This window comes from Papio anubis, chromosome 16 (genome assembly GCF_008728515.1).
Source record: "Papio anubis isolate 15944 chromosome 16, Panubis1.0, whole genome shotgun sequence".
Taxonomy (NCBI): domain Eukaryota; kingdom Metazoa; phylum Chordata; class Mammalia; order Primates; family Cercopithecidae; genus Papio; species Papio anubis.
Window position 1 is genome coordinate 68,314,477 of NC_044991.1, and position 22,847 is coordinate 68,337,323.

At 39.2% G+C, this 22,847-nt stretch overlaps 1 protein-coding gene across 2 annotated transcripts in view; it reads left to right on the forward strand.

Annotated features, from left to right (window-relative positions):
- Positions 1 to 22,847, forward strand: part of TOP1 (DNA topoisomerase I) — a 94,743-nt gene that overhangs the window by 58,703 nt on the left and 13,193 nt on the right. The window contains exons 9-13 of one of the 2 annotated variants that reach the window (XM_021921056.1): positions 5,505 to 5,620; positions 10,252 to 10,373; positions 11,560 to 11,682; positions 13,387 to 13,574; positions 14,536 to 14,680. In XM_021921056.1, the coding sequence (XP_021776748.1) occupies positions 5,505 to 5,620; positions 10,252 to 10,373; positions 11,560 to 11,682; positions 13,387 to 13,574; positions 14,536 to 14,680 (694 nt within the window). Of the gene's footprint in view, positions 1 to 5,504; positions 5,621 to 9,873; positions 10,047 to 10,251; positions 10,374 to 11,559; positions 11,683 to 13,386; positions 13,575 to 14,535; positions 14,681 to 22,847 lie in introns of those variants that run through there. The other variant, XM_021921057.2, reaches the window with a different exon arrangement.

Below are 22,847 nucleotides of genomic sequence, written 5' to 3' on the forward strand. Positions count from 1 at the left end.
ACTAAAATAAGTACACACTTTACAAGCTTGACAAATTTGCATATCTTTTGCTTTCCTTCTAAGTCCGCAGAACTGTTTATCCTTACCAGGAAAAAAAACACTTACTCTGATCTTTATCTCCCTCCTTTGGTAATTGTTCGATTGGAAAAGGTCCAGGTCCTTCAGGGTTTCTTTGCTATATCACATTATCTCCATAGAAACATTGTTATAAGTGGTGGCAGTGTGCTTGGGTTCATACATGAAATCCTGTTTATCCCAGATGTCCTGATTTTTAACTGTTGGCCATTGCAGCTGAACAGAGTTTTAGCATTGTTGGGTTAATTAAGTACGCTTTTGTATCAGAGCTGACCTGTGGGAATATAAGTTGCAAGTTAATTCTCAACAGATGATTCTTCATAAAGAATTAGAACCTGGGGAGTTTATTGCAGGTGTTAGGTGTGACTTTAAATGGGGTTTTGAATCTCTTAGCAAAGGTAAAATGCTGTGAGGAGTCAGGACTATAATGTTGTAAGGAATTAGTGTTGCAAGACCAAGACTCATAAATATATGGTCAATGATAGTGATAAGAAATTTATGGAATACGGATTATTGACATTTTGCTCAAACCAGAAAAACTGCCCTTAATTTCAAGGATTAGCATTCGGAATCTATAGCATGTGACCTTTATTTCTAAATTTAAAAAAATTAAATAAGAGTTTTATAGCATACTGTGAAGTGCTTGCTAACTGCAAGGGAACTTGATTTTAAAAAGCACATGGAGTTTACTTTCCTGTCTTTATATTTCTAGCACTTTTCCACCTTTCCCCTTCCAAGCAAATGTTATTATTAAATTGGTACTTGATTATTCCAGTCAAGCTGCCAAAGGGAAGCCATTTTGATGTCTAAGTACATGTTTTTGTTTGTTTGTTTTTAAATTTGGGGGGAATATATGCACGCATGGGGAGGCTTAAAGGACAAAACTGTTTGCTTTTATTTGTACAATAATAGCTGTCAACCCAGTCACATGAGCTTATTGAAAGACATGCTCTTTCTGTTTAAACTGAGGTTTAGCGTTGTGATTTGTTGAATCTCTTAATTTACTTAAATGGTAAAGAAGTTGCTGTGGGTCTTGAAGATACACATGTTGAAATAGGAATTGTAAAAACAGTTTGGAGTCTTCATTTAAAAACACTGTAGGACCGGGCACGGTGGCTTATGCCTGTAATCCCAGCACTTTGGAAGGCTGAGGTGGGCAGATCATGAGGTCAGTAGACGAGACCATTCTGGCTATCACAGTGAAACCCCATCTCTGCTAAAAATAAAAAAACAAAATTAGCTGGGCATGGTGGCGGGCGCCTGTAATCCCAGGTACTCGGGAGACTGAGGGGCAAGAATGGTGTGAACCCTGGAGGCGGAGCTTACAGTGAGCGGAGATCGCACCACTGCACTCCAGCCTGGGCAACAGAGCGAGACTCTGTCTCAAAAAACAAACAAACAAACAAACAAAAACCACTGTAGTTGAAGAGAAGAATGGTGCCAAAGTCCCAGGATAAGGGAAAGTGTGGCGTTCTGAATCTCCTCACGGTTACTCCGTGACTGCTACATGTCTGTTTGTTGAGATGTAGGAGCTCTGTATATATTTTGTATGTTAACCCTTTGTCAGATACATGATATACAGATATTTTCTCCCATTCTGTGAGAGGCTCCTTGCAAATGCTCTCATACACCTACATATATGTATATTTTCTCTATTTGGAGAGTAATAGACTGTAGGACTGGGCAAGTTCCTACATTGAGATCTTTTTATTAATATATCAATATCTGAAAAAGTGGTAGATTAATTATAGAAGATCTTTAGTGTTCTGAGGTCTAAGATTCTACTAAATCTTTATTTTTGTTTAAATTATTTGTGTAAAATACATATGACATAACATTTATCTTAACCATTTTTAAGTGTACAATTCAGTGGCATTAAGTACATTCATATTGTTGTGCACCATCACCATCTCTAGAACTCTTCATCTTGCAAAACCGAAACTCCGTAGTTATTAACAATTTCCCACTTCTCTGTTGCCCCAGTTCTTTTTTTTTTTTTTTTTTGACGGAGTTTCGCTCTGTTGCCCAGGTGGGAATGCAATGGTGCGATCTCGGTTCACTGCAAGCTTCGCCTCCTGGGTTGAAGCAATTCTCCTGCCTCAGCCTCCTGAGTCGCTGGGATTACAGGCTCCCACCACCATGCCCGGCTAATTTTTTACATTTTTAGCAGAGATGGGGTTTTGCCATGTTGGCCAGGCTGGTCTGAAACTCCCGACCTCAGGTCATCTGCCCACCTTGGCCTCCCAAAGTGCTGGTATTACAGGCGTGAGCCACCGTGCCCAGCCTATTCCCCCCAGTTCTTGGTAAGCACCATTCTACTTTCTGTCTCTATGAATTTGACTACTCTTGGTAACTCGTATTAATAGTCATACAGTATTTGTCCTTTGTGACTGACTTATTTCACTTAACAGAATGTCAGCGCTCATCCCTGTTGTAGTGTGTTTCAGAATTTTCTGACTTTTAAAGGCTAAATATTCCATTGTTTATACTGCATTTTGTTTATTCATTCTTCTTTTGATGGACACGGGTTATTTCTGCCTTTGGCTGTTGCAGATAGTGCTGCTGTGATCATTCGTGTACAAGTATTTATGGGCATGTTCCTGGGAATGGTATTGCTGGGTCATGTGGCATTTGGATGCTTAACTTTTTGAGGAACTGCTGTACTATCTTTTTTGGCTGCACCTTTTTACGTTCCTACCAGGACCACACAAGGGTGCTAGCTTCCCTACATCTTCACCAATGCTTGTTATTTTTTGTTTTATTGCCATCCTTATGAGTATGAGTGGTATCTCATTGTGGTTTTGATTGGTATTTTCCTAATGATTAGTGATGTTGAGTATTTTTTCAGGTACTTATTGGCCACTTGTATATCTTCTTTAGAAAAATGTCCATTCAAGTTCTTTGCCCCAACTCCCCACCCCCACACTTTTTTTTTTTTTTTTTTTTTGGAGACAGAATCTTGCTCTGTTGCCCAGGCTGGAGTGCAGTGGTGCAGTCTTGGCTCACTGCAACCACTGCCTCCCGGGTTCACGTGATTCTCATGCCTCAGCCTCCTGAGTAGCTGAGATTATAGGCATGCACCACCACACTCGGCTAATTTTTTGAATTTTTAATAGATACAGAATTTTGCCATGTTGGCCAGGCTGGTCTCGAACTCCTGACCTGAAGTGATCCCTTCTGCCCGCCTCGGCCTCCCAAAGTATTGGGATTACAGGCGTGAGCCACCGTGCCGAGCCCCTATTTTTTATTTTATCTTTTTTTTCCTCCACCTTAAGACTGAGGCTTTGCCCATTTTTTAAATTGGGTGGATTGTTGAGATGGAGGAGCTCTTTATATATTTTGTATGTTAACCCTTTATCAGATACATGATTTACAGATATTTTCTCCCATTCTGTGAGTTGTCTTTCACTCTCTTGAAGTGTCCTTTGATGCACAGAAGTTTTTAAGTTCAGTGAAGTTCAATTTACTTATTTATTGAGACAGAGTGTCTCTCTGTTGCCCAGGCTGGAGTGCAGTCGCGTGATCTCGGCTCACTACAACCTTCGCCTCCCAGGTTCAAGCGATTCTTGTGTCTCAGTCTCTGGAGTAGCTGGGATTACAGGCGTGTGCCCCCATCCCTGGATAATGTTTGTATTTTTAGTAGAGACAGAGGTCTCGCCATGTTGGCCAGGCTGGTCTCGCACTCCTGTCCTCAAGTGATCCGCCCACCCCAGCCTCCCAAAGTGCGGGGTTTACAGGTGTGAGGTACTGTGTCCAGCCGCAATTCATTTATTCTTTCTGTTACCTGTGTTTTACGTGTCATATCCAATAAATCACTGTCAAATCCAATATTGTGAAGCTTTTTCCCTATGTTGTCTTCCAAGAGTTTTATACTTTTGCTCTTATATTTAGGTCTTTGATCCGTTTTGAATTAATATTTGTGTATAATGTAAAGACCCAGTTTGATTATTTTGCCAGCACTATTGTTGAAAAGACTGTTCTTTCTCCATTGAATGGTCTTAAGCATCCTTGTTGTAAATCATTTGACCATATATGTTGACTGTGGTTTTATAGTAATACCATTGTTACAATATGGTTTGATACATGTAATTTTTATTTGATGTTTCTGAACTTTGTTTAAAATTGAACTTGTTCCATGGCTGAATGATTGATAAAATAAAATAAAATAAATAAAATATTGGACTTGGAAAGTAAATATGAGGGTAGTAAGTTAGTTATCTATTAGAGTAAAAGAAACTTGAGACATATCAACCAGTTGCAGTATGTGAGCCTGAGTTGGATCCTGGTCTATAAAATAAATTTCGATCAAATAGGGAAGTTTTTAATATGGACTGGATATTAGAATTACACTAGGAAGTTATTAATTTTGTTAGATGTGATAATAGTTTTGTGGTTATGTGGAAGAATATTATTTTTATGGAGATACTTGCTGAAAAATATTTAGTGGTGAAGTATCAAATCTGCAACTAACTTTGAAAATGGTTCAGCTAAAATAGGAAATTTCGCAAATTATTAACTTTTTTTTTTTTTTTTTTGAGATGGAGTCTCACTCTCTTGCTCAGGCTGGAGTGCAGTGGCACGATCTTGGCTCACTGCAACCTCTGCCTCCTGGGTTCAAGCAATTCTCGTGCCTCAGCCTCCCGAGCAGCTGGGACTACAGGTGCGCGCCACCATGCCCGGCTAATTTTCGTATTTTTAGTAGAAACGGGGTTTCATCACATTGCCCAGGCTGGTATCGACCTCCTGACCTCGTGGTCCGCCCGCCTCAGCCTCCCAAAGTGCTGGGGTTACAGGCGTATATGGTGTTTATTGTATTACTCATTTTTTCTCTTATGTTCAACCATTTTAAAAATACATTTTCAAAAAGTTGTTTCCACTGAGCTTTAGATTCACTTATCAGTGTTTGCTAGATAGTTCCAGGTAATCCATAAGTACCTTAAACTCAACATGCCCCAGTTAAGCTGTCATTTCCTAGTCTTCTTGCTTTATGTCCTTTCTCATAGGGTTGTTTTCCCCTGTACCTTCCATCTGACATCACCACTCTGAGGAGGCCTTAGCCTACTTATGAACAATGTGAACAATCCCTCTGTCATGTATGCCATTGTGGTAAAACAGCTGTTGACATTTTCATGTCCCTCACTTGTTGCTGAGCTCCTTCATTGTTGATCTCTTCTGTCCAGTATCCTTGAACTGAGCTGTTGAAATGTATTTTCCTTTATTCACCACAGTATTTCATCTTTCTTGCGAGTGTTGGCGTTTTCAAAATGAGAGACACTGGTTCTTTTGATCCAGGCCTTGAATGTGAGGCCCAGAAGTCATTCCAGAGCACTAATCAGTTGCGCGGATAATTATTTGGCATTTAATCAGTGATGAGACCCCCATGTTAGGCAAGGTGATCACTAAATGAGGTTGTGCTTTGTCTTTTAAAGGTGGGAAGAAGAGCGCTATCCTGAAGGCATCAAGTGGAAATTCCTAGAACATAAAGGTCCAGTATTTGCCCCACCATATGAGCCTCTTCCAGAGAGTGTCAAGTTTTACTATGATGGTGAGTTGTTTCAAGGTTCTTGATTCTTGGCCAAGAAAAGAAATCTGCTTCTATTTAGGAATAGAAAACAAGGAAGGATCCTATATAATAGATAATCCTTTTTATTTCATTTTGTTTTATTGCCATGCGATTTTGAGGAAGGGGCATCAGGTGTTAACTCTTAAAGGCCCATTTGCTGCTGAAAAAGTGCCATGAAAAAGGGGCTGTTCATGTCTTCCCTACATAGTCCAAAAAAGGTTTGTCAACATGGCTCACAGTGTGTGGTCCACAAGCTGAAGGTTTTGATCTGAACTTCATTTCTAGGGAGTGACTCTTTGCAAGAGTTATTAGAAAATCCTCACTTGAATGGTAGTATTTTATGTTAGCAATATAATAATGCAATCGGGCAAGCTGCTCATCACTAGAAGCAGTACTAGTATATGGTTGAGGATTAATAGTCTGCTATCAATCTCTAGATAAGGCTGGTAGGCATCTGTCACTTATTCTGTGTAGCATAACACTATGCCTTTGATATATGTACAGTCAAGTCTGATGAGCTGCTTTAAAGAAATGCCCTGCCTGGGTCGCTTAGAACCCTCAGAATTGTCCTTTATCTGTCGTTGGTATTTCTATCCTTGGGTTGAAGGATTTGAGGGTAGCCTTTGACATGCCTCCTGTTGGCAGTGTAGCAGTATGTAGATGGTAATAACTGATTTTCTTCATTCCATGAGTTTTATCTGGGAATGGTTAGAGCATTGTTCCTCATACCCTTATGTGCTTACGACTCAACAGAGTGGATCTGAGCCCATTTAATAGTTGTGGGGTGGGCTTCTTTTCCCTTCCCCACCGACCCTCTTCTTTCCCCTTTCCCAACCATCCTTCCCTCTTCTTCTGTCCCCTTTCCCCACAGTCCCCCTTCTCCTTTCCCCACCATTCCTCTTCCACCTCCACTTGTCTTGCCACCATCTTTTGCCCACTGTTATTTCACCTCCCCATTTCTCCACCATTTTTCCCACCCTCAACCCCCCACTGTTTTCTTCTCACCCATCCCACTGCCCCCACCAAAAAGAAAAAGTTGTGGGGTGGGATTGAGTACTTCTGAACCAAGTGGTCTGCTGACCAAACTTTGAGAATCACTGGGCAGGATAACTGCTGAAAAGCGTCAGTGGTGAACACTCAAGTGTTCTGGTGCATCTCTCTTTCCACCAGTAGTGGCCGTAGGTCCACCAGTGCTTGTAGGCCTAGGTAGTAGTTTACACTAAAGGGCTGGGTCTGCAGCTGAGGAAAATGCCAGACTTGGCAAGCTGAAATTTGTTTTTTTAAATGACATATTTATTACCCAAGCGTGGTGGTACATGCGTGTAGTCCCAGCTACTCGGGAGGCTAAGGTGGGAGGATCGCTTAAGCCCAGGAGGCGAAGGTTACAGTGAGCCCAGATCGCGCCACTCCCCTCCAGCCTGTGTGACAGAGTGAGACCCTGCCTCAAAAAATAAAAAAATAAATAAAACAACATATTTATTGAATGTATTTGTGTTCAGACATCAACACCCAGCAGTGGATAGTACTACTGACTTAGACCCTGATCTTGGGGAGTTTGCAGCCTAACAGGACTCCATAGTCTCTGGCAAATGCTTATATTACGTAAAGGTTTTGAACTGTTGACCAGAGAGCCTAAGATAGTTCTTTTCAGCCCTCACAGTGGTCATTCCTGGAGACTCTTAAGTATAATTCAAAGCCAAAACTCCTAATTAAGAGAAAGGGCCTAGGACCTTGAAGAGCACCATCTCAAAGTGTAGTCCATAGCCCTGGTCTGGACTCACCAGGAGCTTTAGTATGCTCAGCCGGTAAAGCCTCACTTTGAGGTTCAGAGTGATGGGAGGGAAAGCTAAATTCCCTCGTCTTGGGATTTCTCTTCCTTTTCAAGATGGGAAGCAGAGGCCTGGTCTAGTTCACAGGTTGCCATAGTCCTTTCCTCCCATTCTTGCCCAGTCTCCAGCATTTTCTCAGTTGGTCCTCCGCTGGGATTTCTTCTCTTTGTGTGAACTCTTACTCTGTAGTAAGTCAAGAAGTCATATTTGACTTTACTTCAAACTGATACAGTAAGTGCTGCCTACTCTCTGGGGAGGAGAATTCTTAGACTCCTTTAGAACCTGCCAGGGAGGTGGGGCATGGGCTAGCTGAAGCAGTGAATTACTGCCTCCTCTAAGGACCTTCAGTTTACAGCTTTGACTCAGCAGTTTCCTTTTCCTGGAGCTCGGCCTTTTCCACAAAGTGTTAACATTGCCAGGAACCTTCCAGTCATCCTCCCACTACTCTACTGCAGGGAGCCATCATTTCATCTTTTGACAGCTCGTCTAAAATAGGAGGAGTCACAGTTGCTTCTTCCTCTATTGGGACAGAATTCAGTAAAACAGCCCAAAGTCTCATTTTAAAAATTTTTTAAATTTATTTTTATATTTATTTATTTGATACAGAGTCACGCTGTCACCCAGGCTGGAGTGCAGTGGCACAATCTTGGCTCACTGCAACCTCCACCTCCGCGGTTCAAACGATTCTCATGCCTCAGCCTCCCTAGTAGCTGAAATTACAGGCACACGCCACTACACCTAATTTTTATATTTTTAATAGAGACGAGGTTTTACCGTGTTGGTCAAGCTGGTCTCGAACTCCTGACCTGAAGTGATCCTCTCACCGCCTCCTAAAGTGCTGGGATTACAGGCGTGAACCACCATGCTCAGCCACATTTTTGTTTTAATGGTGTTAACATTTATTTTATACCAAACAGACCTGAAAACAGTTTACATTTTTCTCTTGCTATTTTATTTCATTTATTTTATTTCTAATGACTTAATGTTTTCCGTTATATTGGAAACATGTTACAGTTTTCTAAAGAAGTTCAGGGAATCTTTTAATACACAGCCAATCTTCCCCAAAGTGTCTTCCTTCCAAAGCAGAAGCTTGGGGGTTGATGGGGGCAACTGCGCCACCTGTTGGCCTTTTAAGTTAATGGTGTCCAAAGTGGGCTCTTTTTATTATAACTGTTTCAATTTTGTGCTATAGTTCTCTACACCCCTGCAGTCAGATTGCAAATCATTATGAGATAAGATGTTTTCTGAGTTTCAAAATTAATGGATTTCTGGTTAAATTTTAGTTTTCTATAAAGAATGTGGGCACCCTTGGTGAATTATTAATACCTGTGTAATAGTAAGGTGGTGGATTTATAGTTAACCTCATTTTAAGTATAGCCAGATGCTCTTAGTATAGCATTGATTGGTTCCAGGTGATGTTGTAAAGTTGGATTTTTAAGAAAAAATGGAAATTGGTGCTAAGAGTACTGACAAAAGCATTCTGTTTGAAAAGTGGATTAAATTCCCAAGTACTTTTCTTTCATTGCTTTATTAACTAAGTCAGGTACATAAAACCCCTAGGCCCTATTCAGATTTTCTTTACCAGTTAGCAGCTTTCATTGTGAAACATCTGAGTCCCTTTAGACAGCTTTTTGTTTGTTTGTTTGTTTGAGACAGAGTCTCGGTTTGTCGCCCAGGCTGAAGTGCAGTGGTACCATCTTGGCTCACTGCAACCCCTGCCTTCTGGGTTCAAGTGATTCTCAAGCCTCAGCCTCCTGAGTAGCTGGAGTTACAGGCTCCCACCACCACGTCCGGCTAATTTTTTATATTTTTAGTAGAGATGGGGTTTTGCCGTGTTGGCCAGGCTGATCTGGAACTCCTGACCTCAAGTGATCTGCCTGCCTCAGCCTCCCAAAGTGCTGGGATTATAGGCATGAGCCACCGCGCCCAGCCCCTTCAGACAGCTTTTACATAAACAATTGGATACACCAGGAACTCCAGTCATCCCTTGTGCTGTGGATGCATCCTGGTTCCCTGAAAGAGGCAGCATCATGGTACCCATGTTCCATAGCAGTGTATTGCAAACTCTAGTGTGCATCCAAGTCTCGTTAAAATGCAATTTCTGTATAGGATTCAGGAGGTCTAGGAGGGGGACTGGGATTCTGCATTTCTAACAAACTCCAGTGTGATGCCAGTGCTGGTGGTCTGTGAGCCACTGTTGAATAGCAAGCTTCTAGAAGAAGGTCTTATTTAGGCTTTTCATATGGGAAATCTGGGCTTGCCTAGTATGGATATATATTTTTTATTCATATTCCACCCACCTAACTTTGAAGAAGAAAGATGCCTATTTCTTTTCCCCACAATTCCTTTCTTCCACTCCCTGCCCTATCCCTTCCTCCCCTTCTTGAACAGAGGCTGCTTAGCTTAGCAGTGGCAGGAGTCCCTCTGAGGATTTGATTTTTAAAAACCATTGAAGAGGTGTAAAGGACCCTGCTTGCTGAAAGGAAAAGGAAGAGTGACTGGGCCTCCCCCAGGTCATCCCTGTCCTGAGCAGGCACCTGGGAACAATTAACTGGCATAGTCTCCAGAGAATGACCCAGGTAAATATATGCTAAAGGAAGGAGAATTTGTACAAGTAGATATAAATCAGTATGTTGTCTTTGTTGTTGTTGTTACTATGTGTCACCAGACCTTTATATACCATGAGAAGGCAAACCATTATTAAAGAGAATTCGCTAGCCCTGGGTATTTATACTTAGAACATGAATACTATACCTCACTTTTTGGAACCACTTTTTTCTCTAGGTAAAGTCATGAAGCTGAGCCCCAAAGCAGAAGAAGTAGCTACGTTCTTTGCAAAAATGCTCGACCATGAATATACTACTAAGGAAATATTTAGGAAAAATTTCTTTAAAGACTGGAGAAAGGTACTGTAGCCCATGTGTTAATATCTTAGTAGCTTGCAAAACAATCAAGTATGAAGTAATAAATAATTATTTTGCAAAACATTTCCTGATGTAAAATTTTGAGTTTTATGGATTTTGCTGTATTTAAAGTTGTGCACTTTTTGTCTTCATTTACTATATTATGTAGGGTTTCGGTCCAATAAGAATACTTGAATATCGGCCGGGCGCAGTGGCTCACGCCTGTAATCCCAGCACTTAGGGAAGCCAAGGCAGGTGGATCACAGGGTCAGGAGATTGAGACCATCCTGGCTAACATGGTGAAACCCTGTCTCTACTATAAAATAGAAAAATTAGCCGGGTGTGATGGCGGGTGCTTGTAGTCCCAGCTACTCGGGAGGCTGAGTCAGGAGAATGGCGTGAACCCGGGAGGCGGAGCTTGCAGTGAGCCGAAATTGTGCCACTGCACTCCAACCTGGGTGACAGAGCCAGACTCCGTCTCAAAAAAAAAAGAATACTCGTATATCTTTGCTATCGGCTGTCATGTGATGGCAGGTAGGGGGTTATGAGATTAGGCCAAACAGAAAACCTCGACTCTAGTTGCGCATAGGAAAGTTTGTCTCTGCAGGACTGCCCCGTGTCTGCTGTTGCAAAGAGAAATGTTAATCTGATGTCCCACTCCCTGTTCACTCCCTGTTAATTCTTGCTCATTTGTTCTAGGTACTTTCTACTCTTGAAACAACATATACTATATTTGCCTAGGTGATTTTTTAAAATCTCATTATTCTCAATTTGGATAATGTGGACAGAGGCAGCAGTAAAGTTTACTTCCTGAACTAGCTCTGAAAAGCAAATTTAATAAATGAATAGAATAGGGGTAATGTTTCTAAGAGAGAATCAGTATGGAATTCCAAACTTGTATTCATACGCCTGGGGACAGTGTGCCACGGAGTCTAAGAAACCACATAAGAGTTCATTTTTTTCCATGATAAGTCATTTTAAAACATTTTAATATTATTAAATACATATTTTATAATAAAGAAATACAACTGTGTTTTTTTGTTTTTTCAAAATTCATTAATTGAGATTGGCTACTTCGAGAAACCTTTGACTGAAAAAATGGTGCTTGGGTATATTCGCAAAGAAACCCAAGGACTTACTAGTGTAGTTTAGTTGTTTTTCTTTCATCTCCCTGTTTTCTTTTGACTAGGAAATGACTAATGAAGAGAAGACTATTATCACCAACCTAAGCAAATGTGATTTTACCCAGATGAGCCAGTATTTCAAAGCCCAGTCGGAAGCTCGGAAACAGATGAGCAAGGAAGAGAAACTGGTACTACAGAATTTATTAAACCTCTGGAGAATTTTGGAATCGTGATTGGTTCATTTAATTTTCTTCTTGGTTCTCACGACACAACACTAACATCAGTAATTTCACATCATTCTGTGCTAAAGACTTAGAATTCTCAAAGTCTAAATTTTCTTAAAGGTTTTAGTTAGACTGAAAATTGTGAATAAGTACTTTGCTCAGTAGCTCTCTATAGGAACCCTGGTGCTTCAGTGACCTAAAAACCAGTCAGTAACTCCAGCCAATAATATAGTAATTAAGGATGGACAGAACTGTCCCACAGTGGCTACTGGATATTAAGGATTTAAGACAGATGAAATCATATTGGCCATATACCTTCCTGTTCTTTTATCTGTTTTACTCTGGAATCTTGCAGTGCTCATCCATCTCCATCTTCCAGCCTTGGCCATCCTCATTACTGAAGAATCTTTCTGGTATCCAGCTGGGATGTCATTTTTCTTCTACAGGCTGCCTGTTGTTGTAAAAAAAGGAAAGAAAAAAAGAAAACAAAAGTTTATTGGAACCAGCTGCCCCTACTTGTCTACATATTATCTATGGCTGTGTTTATGCAACAATGACAGAGATGAGTAGTTGCAAAAGAGACTCTGTGGCACTCAAGCCTAAAATGTTTTCTATCTAGAAAAAGTTGTCAGCCCCTAACTAAAGGAATCTAGGCTAGAATTTCATTTTTTCCAATCGGAAGTCTAGAAGTTAAGGATTTTAAGGAATTTTTTGCACTTCAAATTCCTGTAGTTTCAGTATTTTGAAGGACTTGCATGTTTATATAATTCAGGCCATTGTATTTATATAACTCATTGTTTCATGGTACTTATTTGGCCACTAGTTTAAAAATTAATGTGTTACTATAAGAATGTTAATTGCATCAGACTTTCCGTCTCAGGTAAATCTTATCCTCAATATTCCAAGTTAGTGAAATTTAGTATATTATTTACATCGGGGCATTTTGAAACTTAAAAGATCACTTTGGAGCTTTGTTCTTAGAATACTGATCCAAAGATAGATTTTATAAACATCCCCTTGTCAGAGTCCCTGCAAGGACACCTGCTGCCAGCAAGGTCTGTTCCCACCCACAAGGCAGCAGGGCTTAGTTAAATTGAATCAATAAGTATATAAAAAGAGTCAATAGAGGGTAAGGAGGCTCAAAATCTTGCCCACCATACCCCACCTTTTTGGAGCAAGGATCATAGTATAGAGCATTTAACCTGTATACCTACAAAAAAATTAGTGACAGATCTGTCTGGACTTTAAAACCCATGTTTTTAAGCTGTTTAACTGTTGTTTTAATTAAATGGCTCGAGCTATTCTTTTATGAGGCTCTATCAGAGACCCCTCTCCATTTCCTGTTTTGATAGTACTCAATAAAACAGTACGAATTTTTAAAGTACATTTAAAAACACCCAAACAACATTTATAAACATATATCCTTTAAGACACAGGAATCAGTTTTGAATTTAGTTGAAATCAATCCTTATAGGCAGATCTTTTTGGGGAATTTTATGATATTTAAGTTTGAGAAAACCACTAGAGGTTTTCCTTTATTTGAATTCATTTTTCAGTCATTTTCAGACTTTTCTCTATCTTGACCTAGTCTCCCACAAGAGATAAAAATGTATTAGTAGAGAACAGCAATCGGAATCTATTTTGAGTACTTTCTTGGCTGTCTTCCAGAAAATCAAAGAGGAGAATGAAAAATTACTGAAAGAATATGGCTTCTGTATTATGGATAACCACAAAGAGAGGATTGCTAACTTCAAGATAGAGCCTCCCGGGCTTTTCCGTGGCCGGGGCAACCACCCTAAGATGGGCATGCTGAAGAGACGAATCATGCCTGAGGATATAATCATCAACTGTAGCAAGTGAGCTCGCACTTCATCCTGTGGGCCAAAAAGGGGGTGGAGGGTGTCCTTTATTGTACTTGGGAACATTTCCCAGGTTACACAGGACTGTTTGGGAAGGGAGATACTTAAGAGCAGGACAGTATTTCATGCATAGGTCTCCAGATGTTTTTGAGGTACAATAGTCTCCCCTCATCCACAGGGGATATGTTCCAAGACCCCCAGTGGATACCTGAAACTTCGACCCAACTGCTATCACTTGGAACACATTTCTGTTGATGTCTTCCACCCCCAAATTTAAAGCCTTTTCCATCTTTATTAAGTACTTACCACATACAGTGGCTATAACTTTTGCAGTCTGAGGTGCAACAGCAAAACTAGCATGACTTTCTTTTTCCTTCTTCACAGTTTCACAGATGGAAGATTCGTTTTTACCTTAGATCTCAGCAACTTCAGCATACGGTTTTTTTTATTAAGTCGATAATTTTCACCTTTTCATTTAAAGCACTCTACACCTTCTCTTTGGCATATCCAAATTGCCAACATCAATACTTTCGCACTTTGGGGCCTTTATTAAGTAAAAGAAGGGTTATTTGAGCACAAGCAATGTAAAACCATTATAGTCAACCTGATAACTAAGGCAGCGCCTTAGTTACCCGGGGCAAGTGACGTAATTCATGGATATGTTGTATATATGGTTCACGTGTCCCAGGTGGGACTACAAGAGATTTCATCATGCTCCTCAGAATAATGTGCAATTTAAAACTTACGAAATGTTTATTTCTGAAATTTTGTATTAAATATTTTTGGATGACAGTTGACTGAGGGTAAGTAAAACCATGAATAAGATGGGACTACTATATTGACTGTTAAGAAGGAAACTTGGAAAAATATGCTCAGCATATATGTCCACTTGGGGTCATGAAAGGTGAAATTATTCCTCACATCTCATTTCACTATCCTCTTGCTCTGTTATTTCCAGAGATGCCAAGGTTCCTTCTCCTCCTCCAGGACATAAGTGGAAAGAGGTTCGACATGATAACAAGGTTACTTGGCTGGTTTCCTGGACAGAGAACATCCAAGGTTCCATTAAATACATCATGCTTAACCCTAGTTCACGAATCAAGGTAAGTTACGGGATAGTTGAGAGCTGCACTGGTTCATGGTGCTGATAATCTTTTTCTGTTGAAATGTAATGTTCTCGTCCTCCAGAATCACTTTGACAAATTAAAAACCCTTCCCGTTGAAAGAAGGCAAGTAGTTAGCATTATGGTGATCTTCCTACAATGCCTCCATTTTTTTTGGTCACATTGTAATCTTATTTATTTATTAATTCACAAATATTTACTGAAATCCCAAATGTGCCACACAGAGTATACATTTGGTGCTAGGAATTATGTTGGCAAACGACAGACGTAGGTCCTGCCTTCACGTTGCTTAACGTCCAGTGGTCAGAATGTGTTGAAGTAAGGTGGTTGTATATTGGCCTCTGCAGATCTCTTCTACTTCCTCACCTCTCTTGGCTGTGAGAAGGGAATGTAATTTCTGTATAGCCTGAAACAAGTTGTAAAATCTAGTGTTTTACATACTTCTGGCTTCCTGCAGTCTCATCTGGGTAGGTTCACCAGGGCCAAATGAAATTATGTGTGTGAAAGCACATCATAAACTATGTTACATACCTGTGCATTGTTATTTATTGATAGTGTTATTGCAAGGAGATAACTGCCTTGGGGGGAATAAGTTCTCGTTTGCCAGATAGCTACGTATATCCAGCTTTAGAGAGTTCCATGAACTTCTTCCCTCCAACATACTATGAAATATAAACCTAATAGAGACAAAAGCACAGTCAAGGAATTAGTTCTATGTAGACTGTTACTGTTTTATGTGCAGGAGACCTGGGACCTTTCTGAAGAGGTAACATTTAAAGGATAATATAGAAAAAAATTTTTTTAAAAGTAGTACCTGAAGATCTGGCTGGCCTCACTATATGGCTTCCTCTCCTGCCTCTTCTTCTCTCAGAACTATCAAGCTCTTGCTTACCTCTGGGATTTCAAAAGGCTACTTTATTTTCTCTATTAGAAACACCCATTCTCCTATTCTTTCCAGGGATACAATCCTATTCATCCTGTAAATATCATCTTAAATGTTACCTCTTCAGAAAGGCCATCCCTGAATCCTAGAGGCTGGATCAGGTACCCTGGTATACTCTCAGATGGCACCCTGTACTTTTCCTTTGCAGCATTTACAGCAGTTTAAATCTACTGGTGTGATTTATATATAATGCCTGTAAGTCTTGCTGAAGTGAAGCTATGTTCAAGACAACTCCACTGTTCAAAGTCCTTTAAGGGCTCAGTCTCTTTAACATGACATTTAAAGCTGGCTGCATTTAGCAGTGGATGTCACAGGAGAGCATGAAGAGACTGAAGATCTAAGTTACACTCTAAGAAGATCTAAGAGTTCCTAGGTATTGGATCTTGGGCAAGTTTTGGGGCCTTTAAGTTTAAAAGGAAGCTACCAACCTGGGATTTAAAGAGGGAAATGACACCAGATTTGTATTTTGGAAACTCATTACATAATTGATCATTCTGACTGCTGCTCTGTGGAGACTGGATTGGACACAAACAAGAGGTAGAGAAATCAATGGGAGGCCGTTGCAGTACTCCAGGCAAGAAACGGTGATGACTTAAGACAAATGATGGCAATGGGGATGGAGAGAGGTGACAGATACATAATGTATGCTGAGTACTTGTACAGGTAAGGATTAGAGTTAATTGTAGGAGCCTCTCTGAGGGCTGAGATCCTTGTTAGATAGGCCAGTGGAACACCTCAAGAGCAGAGAGCCAGCCAGTTTTATTCCAGACAATATCCAGCTAACTGCTATACACAATAGACATTTTTGCAAGTTTCTGGATGATGATTATGGTAGTGAACCTAAAAGTCACCCAGAGTTAGACTCTGAACCTTATACTCAGGACAGAGTGCCTGACTTGAACTGCAATGGGATCCCAATAGGAGTCATTAAAGGCCTGGAAAAGTGGTGCCATTAGGGGAAAAAGAAATGATTTCTTGAGCTTGCTCTCAGTTCTCTTTTAGGCTGTCTCGTACTCAGCAGTATAGTGAGATCTTCAAAGGTTGGGGTTTGATAGTGCCTTGAATCATTTTTAACTTTATATTGCCAGCGGAAGCAGCATTCTCTTTTTAGATTTTTTAAAAAATAGAAAGATACAAACATTATGGATTTTATTTTTGGTGAAATATTGCAAACATACAGAAATAGATAATTATGTAATGAACACTTGTATGTCCACCATCTGGCTTTGTCACATCTTAAAATTATGTTCTATGTGCTCAATTATTTCATTTCATAAAAAATACTCTGATAAACGTAGCTGAAGCCACCTGTATACCATTCACCTCCTTCCTTGTAGATTACGATGAACTCGGTGTTTTTTATTCTCATATATATTTTTTGTATTTTTACAGTATATTTATGTGTGCATAAACAATATGCAATTTTACAATATGTAACATACTAGTAACATACTAATTTAAAACTAAAACTTGTTTTTAGTTTACAATATGTTGTAAACTTGTAAGCTAAAGACATATATATTGTACAACATATTGTAAACTAAAAACAAGTTTTAGTTTTAAATTAGGTATGTTACTGGGATCATTCTGCAACTTGTTTATTTCTCTCCAGCTTTGATTTTGAGGTTTTATTATCTTAACCTACACTTTTAATTAATCCGTTTTACTTGTTACATGGTATTCTATTATATCATAAAAACTTATCTATTCTGTTGGTTTTTGTTGTTGGTCTTTTGAGACAGTGTCTCGCTCTGTTGCCCACGCTGTAGTGCAGTGGCGTGATCTTGACTCACTGTAACCTCTGCCTCCTGGATTCAAGTGGTTTTGGTGCCTCAGCTTCCTGAGTAGCTGGGATTATAGGCGTGTGCCACCACGCCCAGCTAATTTTTGTATTTTTAGTAGAGACGGGATTTCTCTGGTTTTGAACTGACCTCAAGTGATCTGCTCACCTCAGCCTCACAAAGTGCTGGGATTATAGGTGTGAGCCACCATACCCTGCCTCTATTCTCTTCTTAAGAGGTATTTAGAGTTGTTATACAGTCTCTTGCCCTTTAAACAGTGCTGGAAGAAACACGTTTCTTGTGTATATGGATGAAAATTTGTTTTACACATTAGATATTTCCAAATTGTTCTCTTACGTACTTCAATTTACATCATTACTCTCCTCCTCTCCTCCCGCCTCCACCCACAACAGTATTCCTCTTTTTCCATATCCTTGCTAATGTTTCTAAAGTTTTGCTTTTTACATTTGGGTCTTAGATCGACTAGAATGTATTTTTGCATATGGGAAGAAGTTGAAATCTAATATATTTTCCAAATGAGTAAACTGTTGTCACAGAACTATTTAGTTGTATTACCTCCTCTCTTGTATATAAGATATATCTACATATGTGTCAGACTGTTTCTGGGCTCTCTGTCCTCTTTAATTAGTGTGTCTGTTTCTGCATCAGTAGCATACTGTCCTAACTTCTGTAGCTTTATAAAGTCTATTGAGTAGGACAAGTTTGTTTCCTTCTTCAAAATTGCTTTGGCTATTCTTGGCCCTCTGCTGTTTCATATTAACTTTAAGATAAACTTTTTCAAATTCTAATGAAAACTGTTGATAAACTTGTTAATTAACAAATTCTAATGAAAACTGTTGAGATTGTTATAGGAATTGCAATATATTTATAGATTAATGGGGAAAGATACTGACAATATAATTGAGTTTCCAATTCAGGAACATGTTGTACCTCTCTATTCATGTCTTTTGAATGTATCCACCAATATGGTTTTTTAATTTTCTTCATAAAGGTTTTACATTTCAAAAATTTTTATTTTTAAGTGACCTTATAGTTTTTATTGCCAATGTGAATGAGATTTTTTTCCATTACATTTCTGTTGGTTATTCCTGAAGTGGTTATGCTTATAATTTTGAGGTGTTGATCTTGTATCTGGCAGCAGATACAAGAGGTGCTCAGAGTTGTTCAGGGTTGCTGAACTCTTAGTTCTAAAAGTGTCTGTCATTTGGGGTTTCTATGTAGATAATTATCTATAAAAACAGTTCATTTTCAGTTCATATATTTCATATTTAAGTTTTAATTTTTATTTCTAAACACAATTATCCATAAAATCCTAACCCTTTCCCTAGTCAATAGCAGTCACAGCCAAATGTTTTATTAATTTCTATACTCAGTGCTTCCTTTATCTCTTACCTTCTGGGGTTTCTTGTCTTGTTGAAATACACCCTTTAATGCTTCTTTAGTGAAGACCCAACAGTGGCACTCACTCACCTTTGTTTACCTGAAAATTTCTTTATTTTCATCTTAACTCATAGTCTGTCTTTTCTCCAATCAAGAAAGTGTCTTATCATTGATAGATTCTGGTTTCACTATGCTGTATCCAGGGATATATATGTATTTATAGATAGTCAGACTTTCAATCTGAGGACTAATGTACTTTATCCTACAGTATTACCAGTCATTATTTCTTCCATAGCGGCTAGACCATTCCTTCTGTAGTTCTTTTTTAGAGTCCTATTAGATGAGTGTTGGCACTTTTCAATCTAGACATCTTTTTAAAACTATATTTTCATACCCTTTGTCTCTTTAGGTCTGATTTTTTAACTTTTAAGTTCAGGGGAATACTTCATTTTGGGTGAGTTGTAGCACTCACTTCCAATTCACTAATTCTGTTTCTAATTATATTTAATCTAAAATTTATTCCATCTATAATTTATTTCAATTACTACTTTTTGTTTTCAAAATTTCTAATTTTATATCTGATTTTGTTTCATTTTTGTTTTATAATTTCATGTTTTTAGATTTTGTATCTTTTTATGCATACTAAACATACTTACTTGAAAGTCTTTGTAAGATGGTTCTATAAAATGTTACCTACCATGAATTCATGTGCTAATTACTGTTGGCAGTTTTTCTGAGCCATTTTCCTTGTGTCTTTTGAAATTTCTGTTTGTAAGCCCTTTTAACTGGGAGGTGTTTTTTGCTTATGTATTATTCTCTTTTCTTCCCCTTCTTCTCCTTCTGTGTTCATTACTTTCTGTCTTGCAGGGAGTCTCCTAGGCCAGCTCAGCCTAAGCTAATAAGGCCCCTGACTTCAGGTCCCCACTTCTTGCATGGAGCAAGAAGTGATCCTCCTGTCTCGGCCTCCCAAAGTGGTGGGTAGGTGTGAGCCACCACATCCAGCCTAGAGCACTTACATTGCTACATATTTGGAGCAAACGTAATTAAAGTATGACTTATTGTGACCCAGCAGTCAATAACAGATAACGTTTTTATAGTAGAGTGCTGAAGGGTGGTAACTTGTGGTTTTACTTCATGGAGGGCTTTAGGTCGGCTGTATGGGAGACTGCCGTCACGACGCTTTTGTTCTACACATCTCTGCTCAGCCTCCAGAGATGTCTCCTATTCTAAGAGCCGTCTGTACTTACTCTTGTGTCTATATTTTACTTACTTACTTCCCTCACATAATAGTGTATCATTATATCCTATCTGTGCTCTATCAAGAAATGTAGCACAAGCATGATGTGAACTATGAATTTCCAACAATTTAAAAAAATTAGAGCATTGAAGGGTAAAAAGCACAAAGTTGTAGAACAGCTGAAGTGTGATCTTTTTATGTATCCTGTCTTTGCCCCTTTTCTGGAAACTTGGATTGGCCTACTTGCAGTCATTACCACAGTCATTGCCACTACTTCTAGCCTCAAAGGTCATTGAAAGGATTGGGATTTTTGAGAACTACAATAACACTTGCTCTAGGTACTGAAAAGTTGTCCTGAGCTCATTCATTTTATGTTCATCCCAGTTTTGTTTTTGCTTTTCCTCCCAGGATTTCCATTACACAGACATCTTGCAAGTGTATTTCCATTCTCTTTCTCTCCCACTCTGTGCCTGGTGCCCATAGGATCTGAAATAGCATTGGAATGACAGCTAGCCTTCTGGAACCTGCAGTTTCAACCAAGGAAACTCTGATTCCAGATAACCCAGGAGTTTCTTGTTCTGCATAATCTAGGAGTTTACAAAAAGGATGTTTATGGGTACTCACTGCTAAGTACAATCCACTGCTAAGTTTGGAAGCATTACCTGCTCTCACAACCCAGGGAAAGTAGCCCTTAGTAAAATTCAGGTTTTTCAAACCAGCCTTAACCTTACATACAGAATTTATCATCACAATTTTTCTTTCAAATGAAATACAGCAAACTTTAGGATCAATGTTGACATCATGTTGCGTTCAATCCTGTTAAAATACTCTCAGTGCCAAATACACACTTCTGCCTTTTTTCTCTTTAGAGTCTAGAATTCTGTGGGGTTCCAAAGATGTATGTGCCTACAACCTTTTTTATGTAACCACCTAGGGATTAAAGGGCTTAATGTGAAGGAAAATATATTTACACTATTCATCTTGGAAAGCTCTCATTTTGGTGAGTTCTATTAGAGAAAATAAGACACAAGCTCATTAAAAATATATACATATATATTCTGAGCCTGGCATCTTGGTATAAAATTCAAAACGTTTTAAATCTGTGTATTAATAAGACTAACATAGACCTAAGTGTGAAGACTAAAATATTAAAATTTGTAGGTGATATCATGGTAGAATATGACCTTAGAGTAGATTCCTTAGGACAGAGAAACACCAACAAGAGAAACAGTTGACTAAATGGACTTCATTAAAATTAAAAATTTATGTTCAACAAAAGACACTGCTAAAATAAATACAGAATTTACAGACTAAAAGAAAATATTTGCAACATGTTTATCTGGCAAAGGGCTTATATCCATACTATACCGAGAATTCCTATAGCTCCATAATAAAAAGACAGACATCCCCATAATAAAAAAAGCAAAAGACTTAAACATATACTATACAAAAGAAGATACAGCAATGGTCAATAAATAAGCAAATGAAAGAGTACTTGACATCACTAATTATCAGTGGAGTGAAGATTTAGCCACAGGGAGATACGAATTCCAGTTCTAGGTATTTTTACCTCAAGTGAAATAAAAACATATTTGTCCATGAAAAGACTTGTACAAGAATGTTCATAGCAGTGCTATATTCATAAGAGTGGAAACATCCCAGAATAGATAACACATTATGGTACAGTCATAGAATATACTATATTTATCAGCAGTTAAAGAAGGGAACTACTTATATATTCAACAACATGGATGAATCTTAAAAACACGTTAAAGGCCAGGTGTGGTTGGTGCGTGCCTGTAATCCAAGCACTTTGGGAGGCCGAGGCGGGTGGATCACTTCAGGTCAGGATTTCGAGACCAGCCTGGCCAACATGGCGAAACTATGTCTCTACAAAAAAATACAAAAATTAGCCAAGGGTGGCGCACACCTGTAATCTCAGCTACTCAGGAGGCCGAGACATGGGAATTGCTTGAACCCGAGGGGCGGAGGTTGCACTGAGCCAAGATTGCACCACTGTACTCCAGCCTGGTGACAGAGCGGGATGCTGTCTCAGAGAAAAAAAGAAAGCGTTAAAAAGGCAGACAGAGGAGTCTATACTGTGATTCTATTTATATAATCTAGACTAAGCAAAACTAATCTATGATGAGAGTAATCAGATTGAAGGATCAGTGGTTGCTTGATGGAGATTGCCCGAGAAGGGAAATAAAGAGCCATGTAAGAATACTGGTAAATGTCATCTTCCCCAATACAAACGTCTGAGAAAGTTACTAGAAAACAGGGTCCAGTTTGCCTTCTCACCCCCAACTTTGTAATCTTGAATCCAGATCCTGATTCCACCCAACCACTCTGCTGAATGGATAGCAGCTATATTAGAGAGACAATATAGTGGGCCTGCTAGTTTAAAGAAGTCACCCAAAGAATGTCACCTGCAATCAGTTAAATTAGATTTTTACCCATTACTGAAGTGTGATTGAATTAGGGAAAGAGGAGAGGTGGTCAAAGGCAGCCTTCTCCAATGGATTCCTTGTCTTCTTGAGATGGTTTTGTGATACCTTGCCTGGAAGACCTAGGTGGTTAGTTTATTTTCTAAAAGTAGTCTAAGAAAGTTTGTTTAGGGCATTGAACACTGCAGGGACAAGCATACTTCTTGGAGGCCAGCCATCTCCTGCTAGATCTAAGCGGGGTGGCTTCTGCCCCCACCTCCATCTCAGCTTGAGAGAATCCTGGATCCTTTGTGCAGGAGCCCAGCCAGCCTGTGAAGAAAAGTTGGTCTGGTAGTAT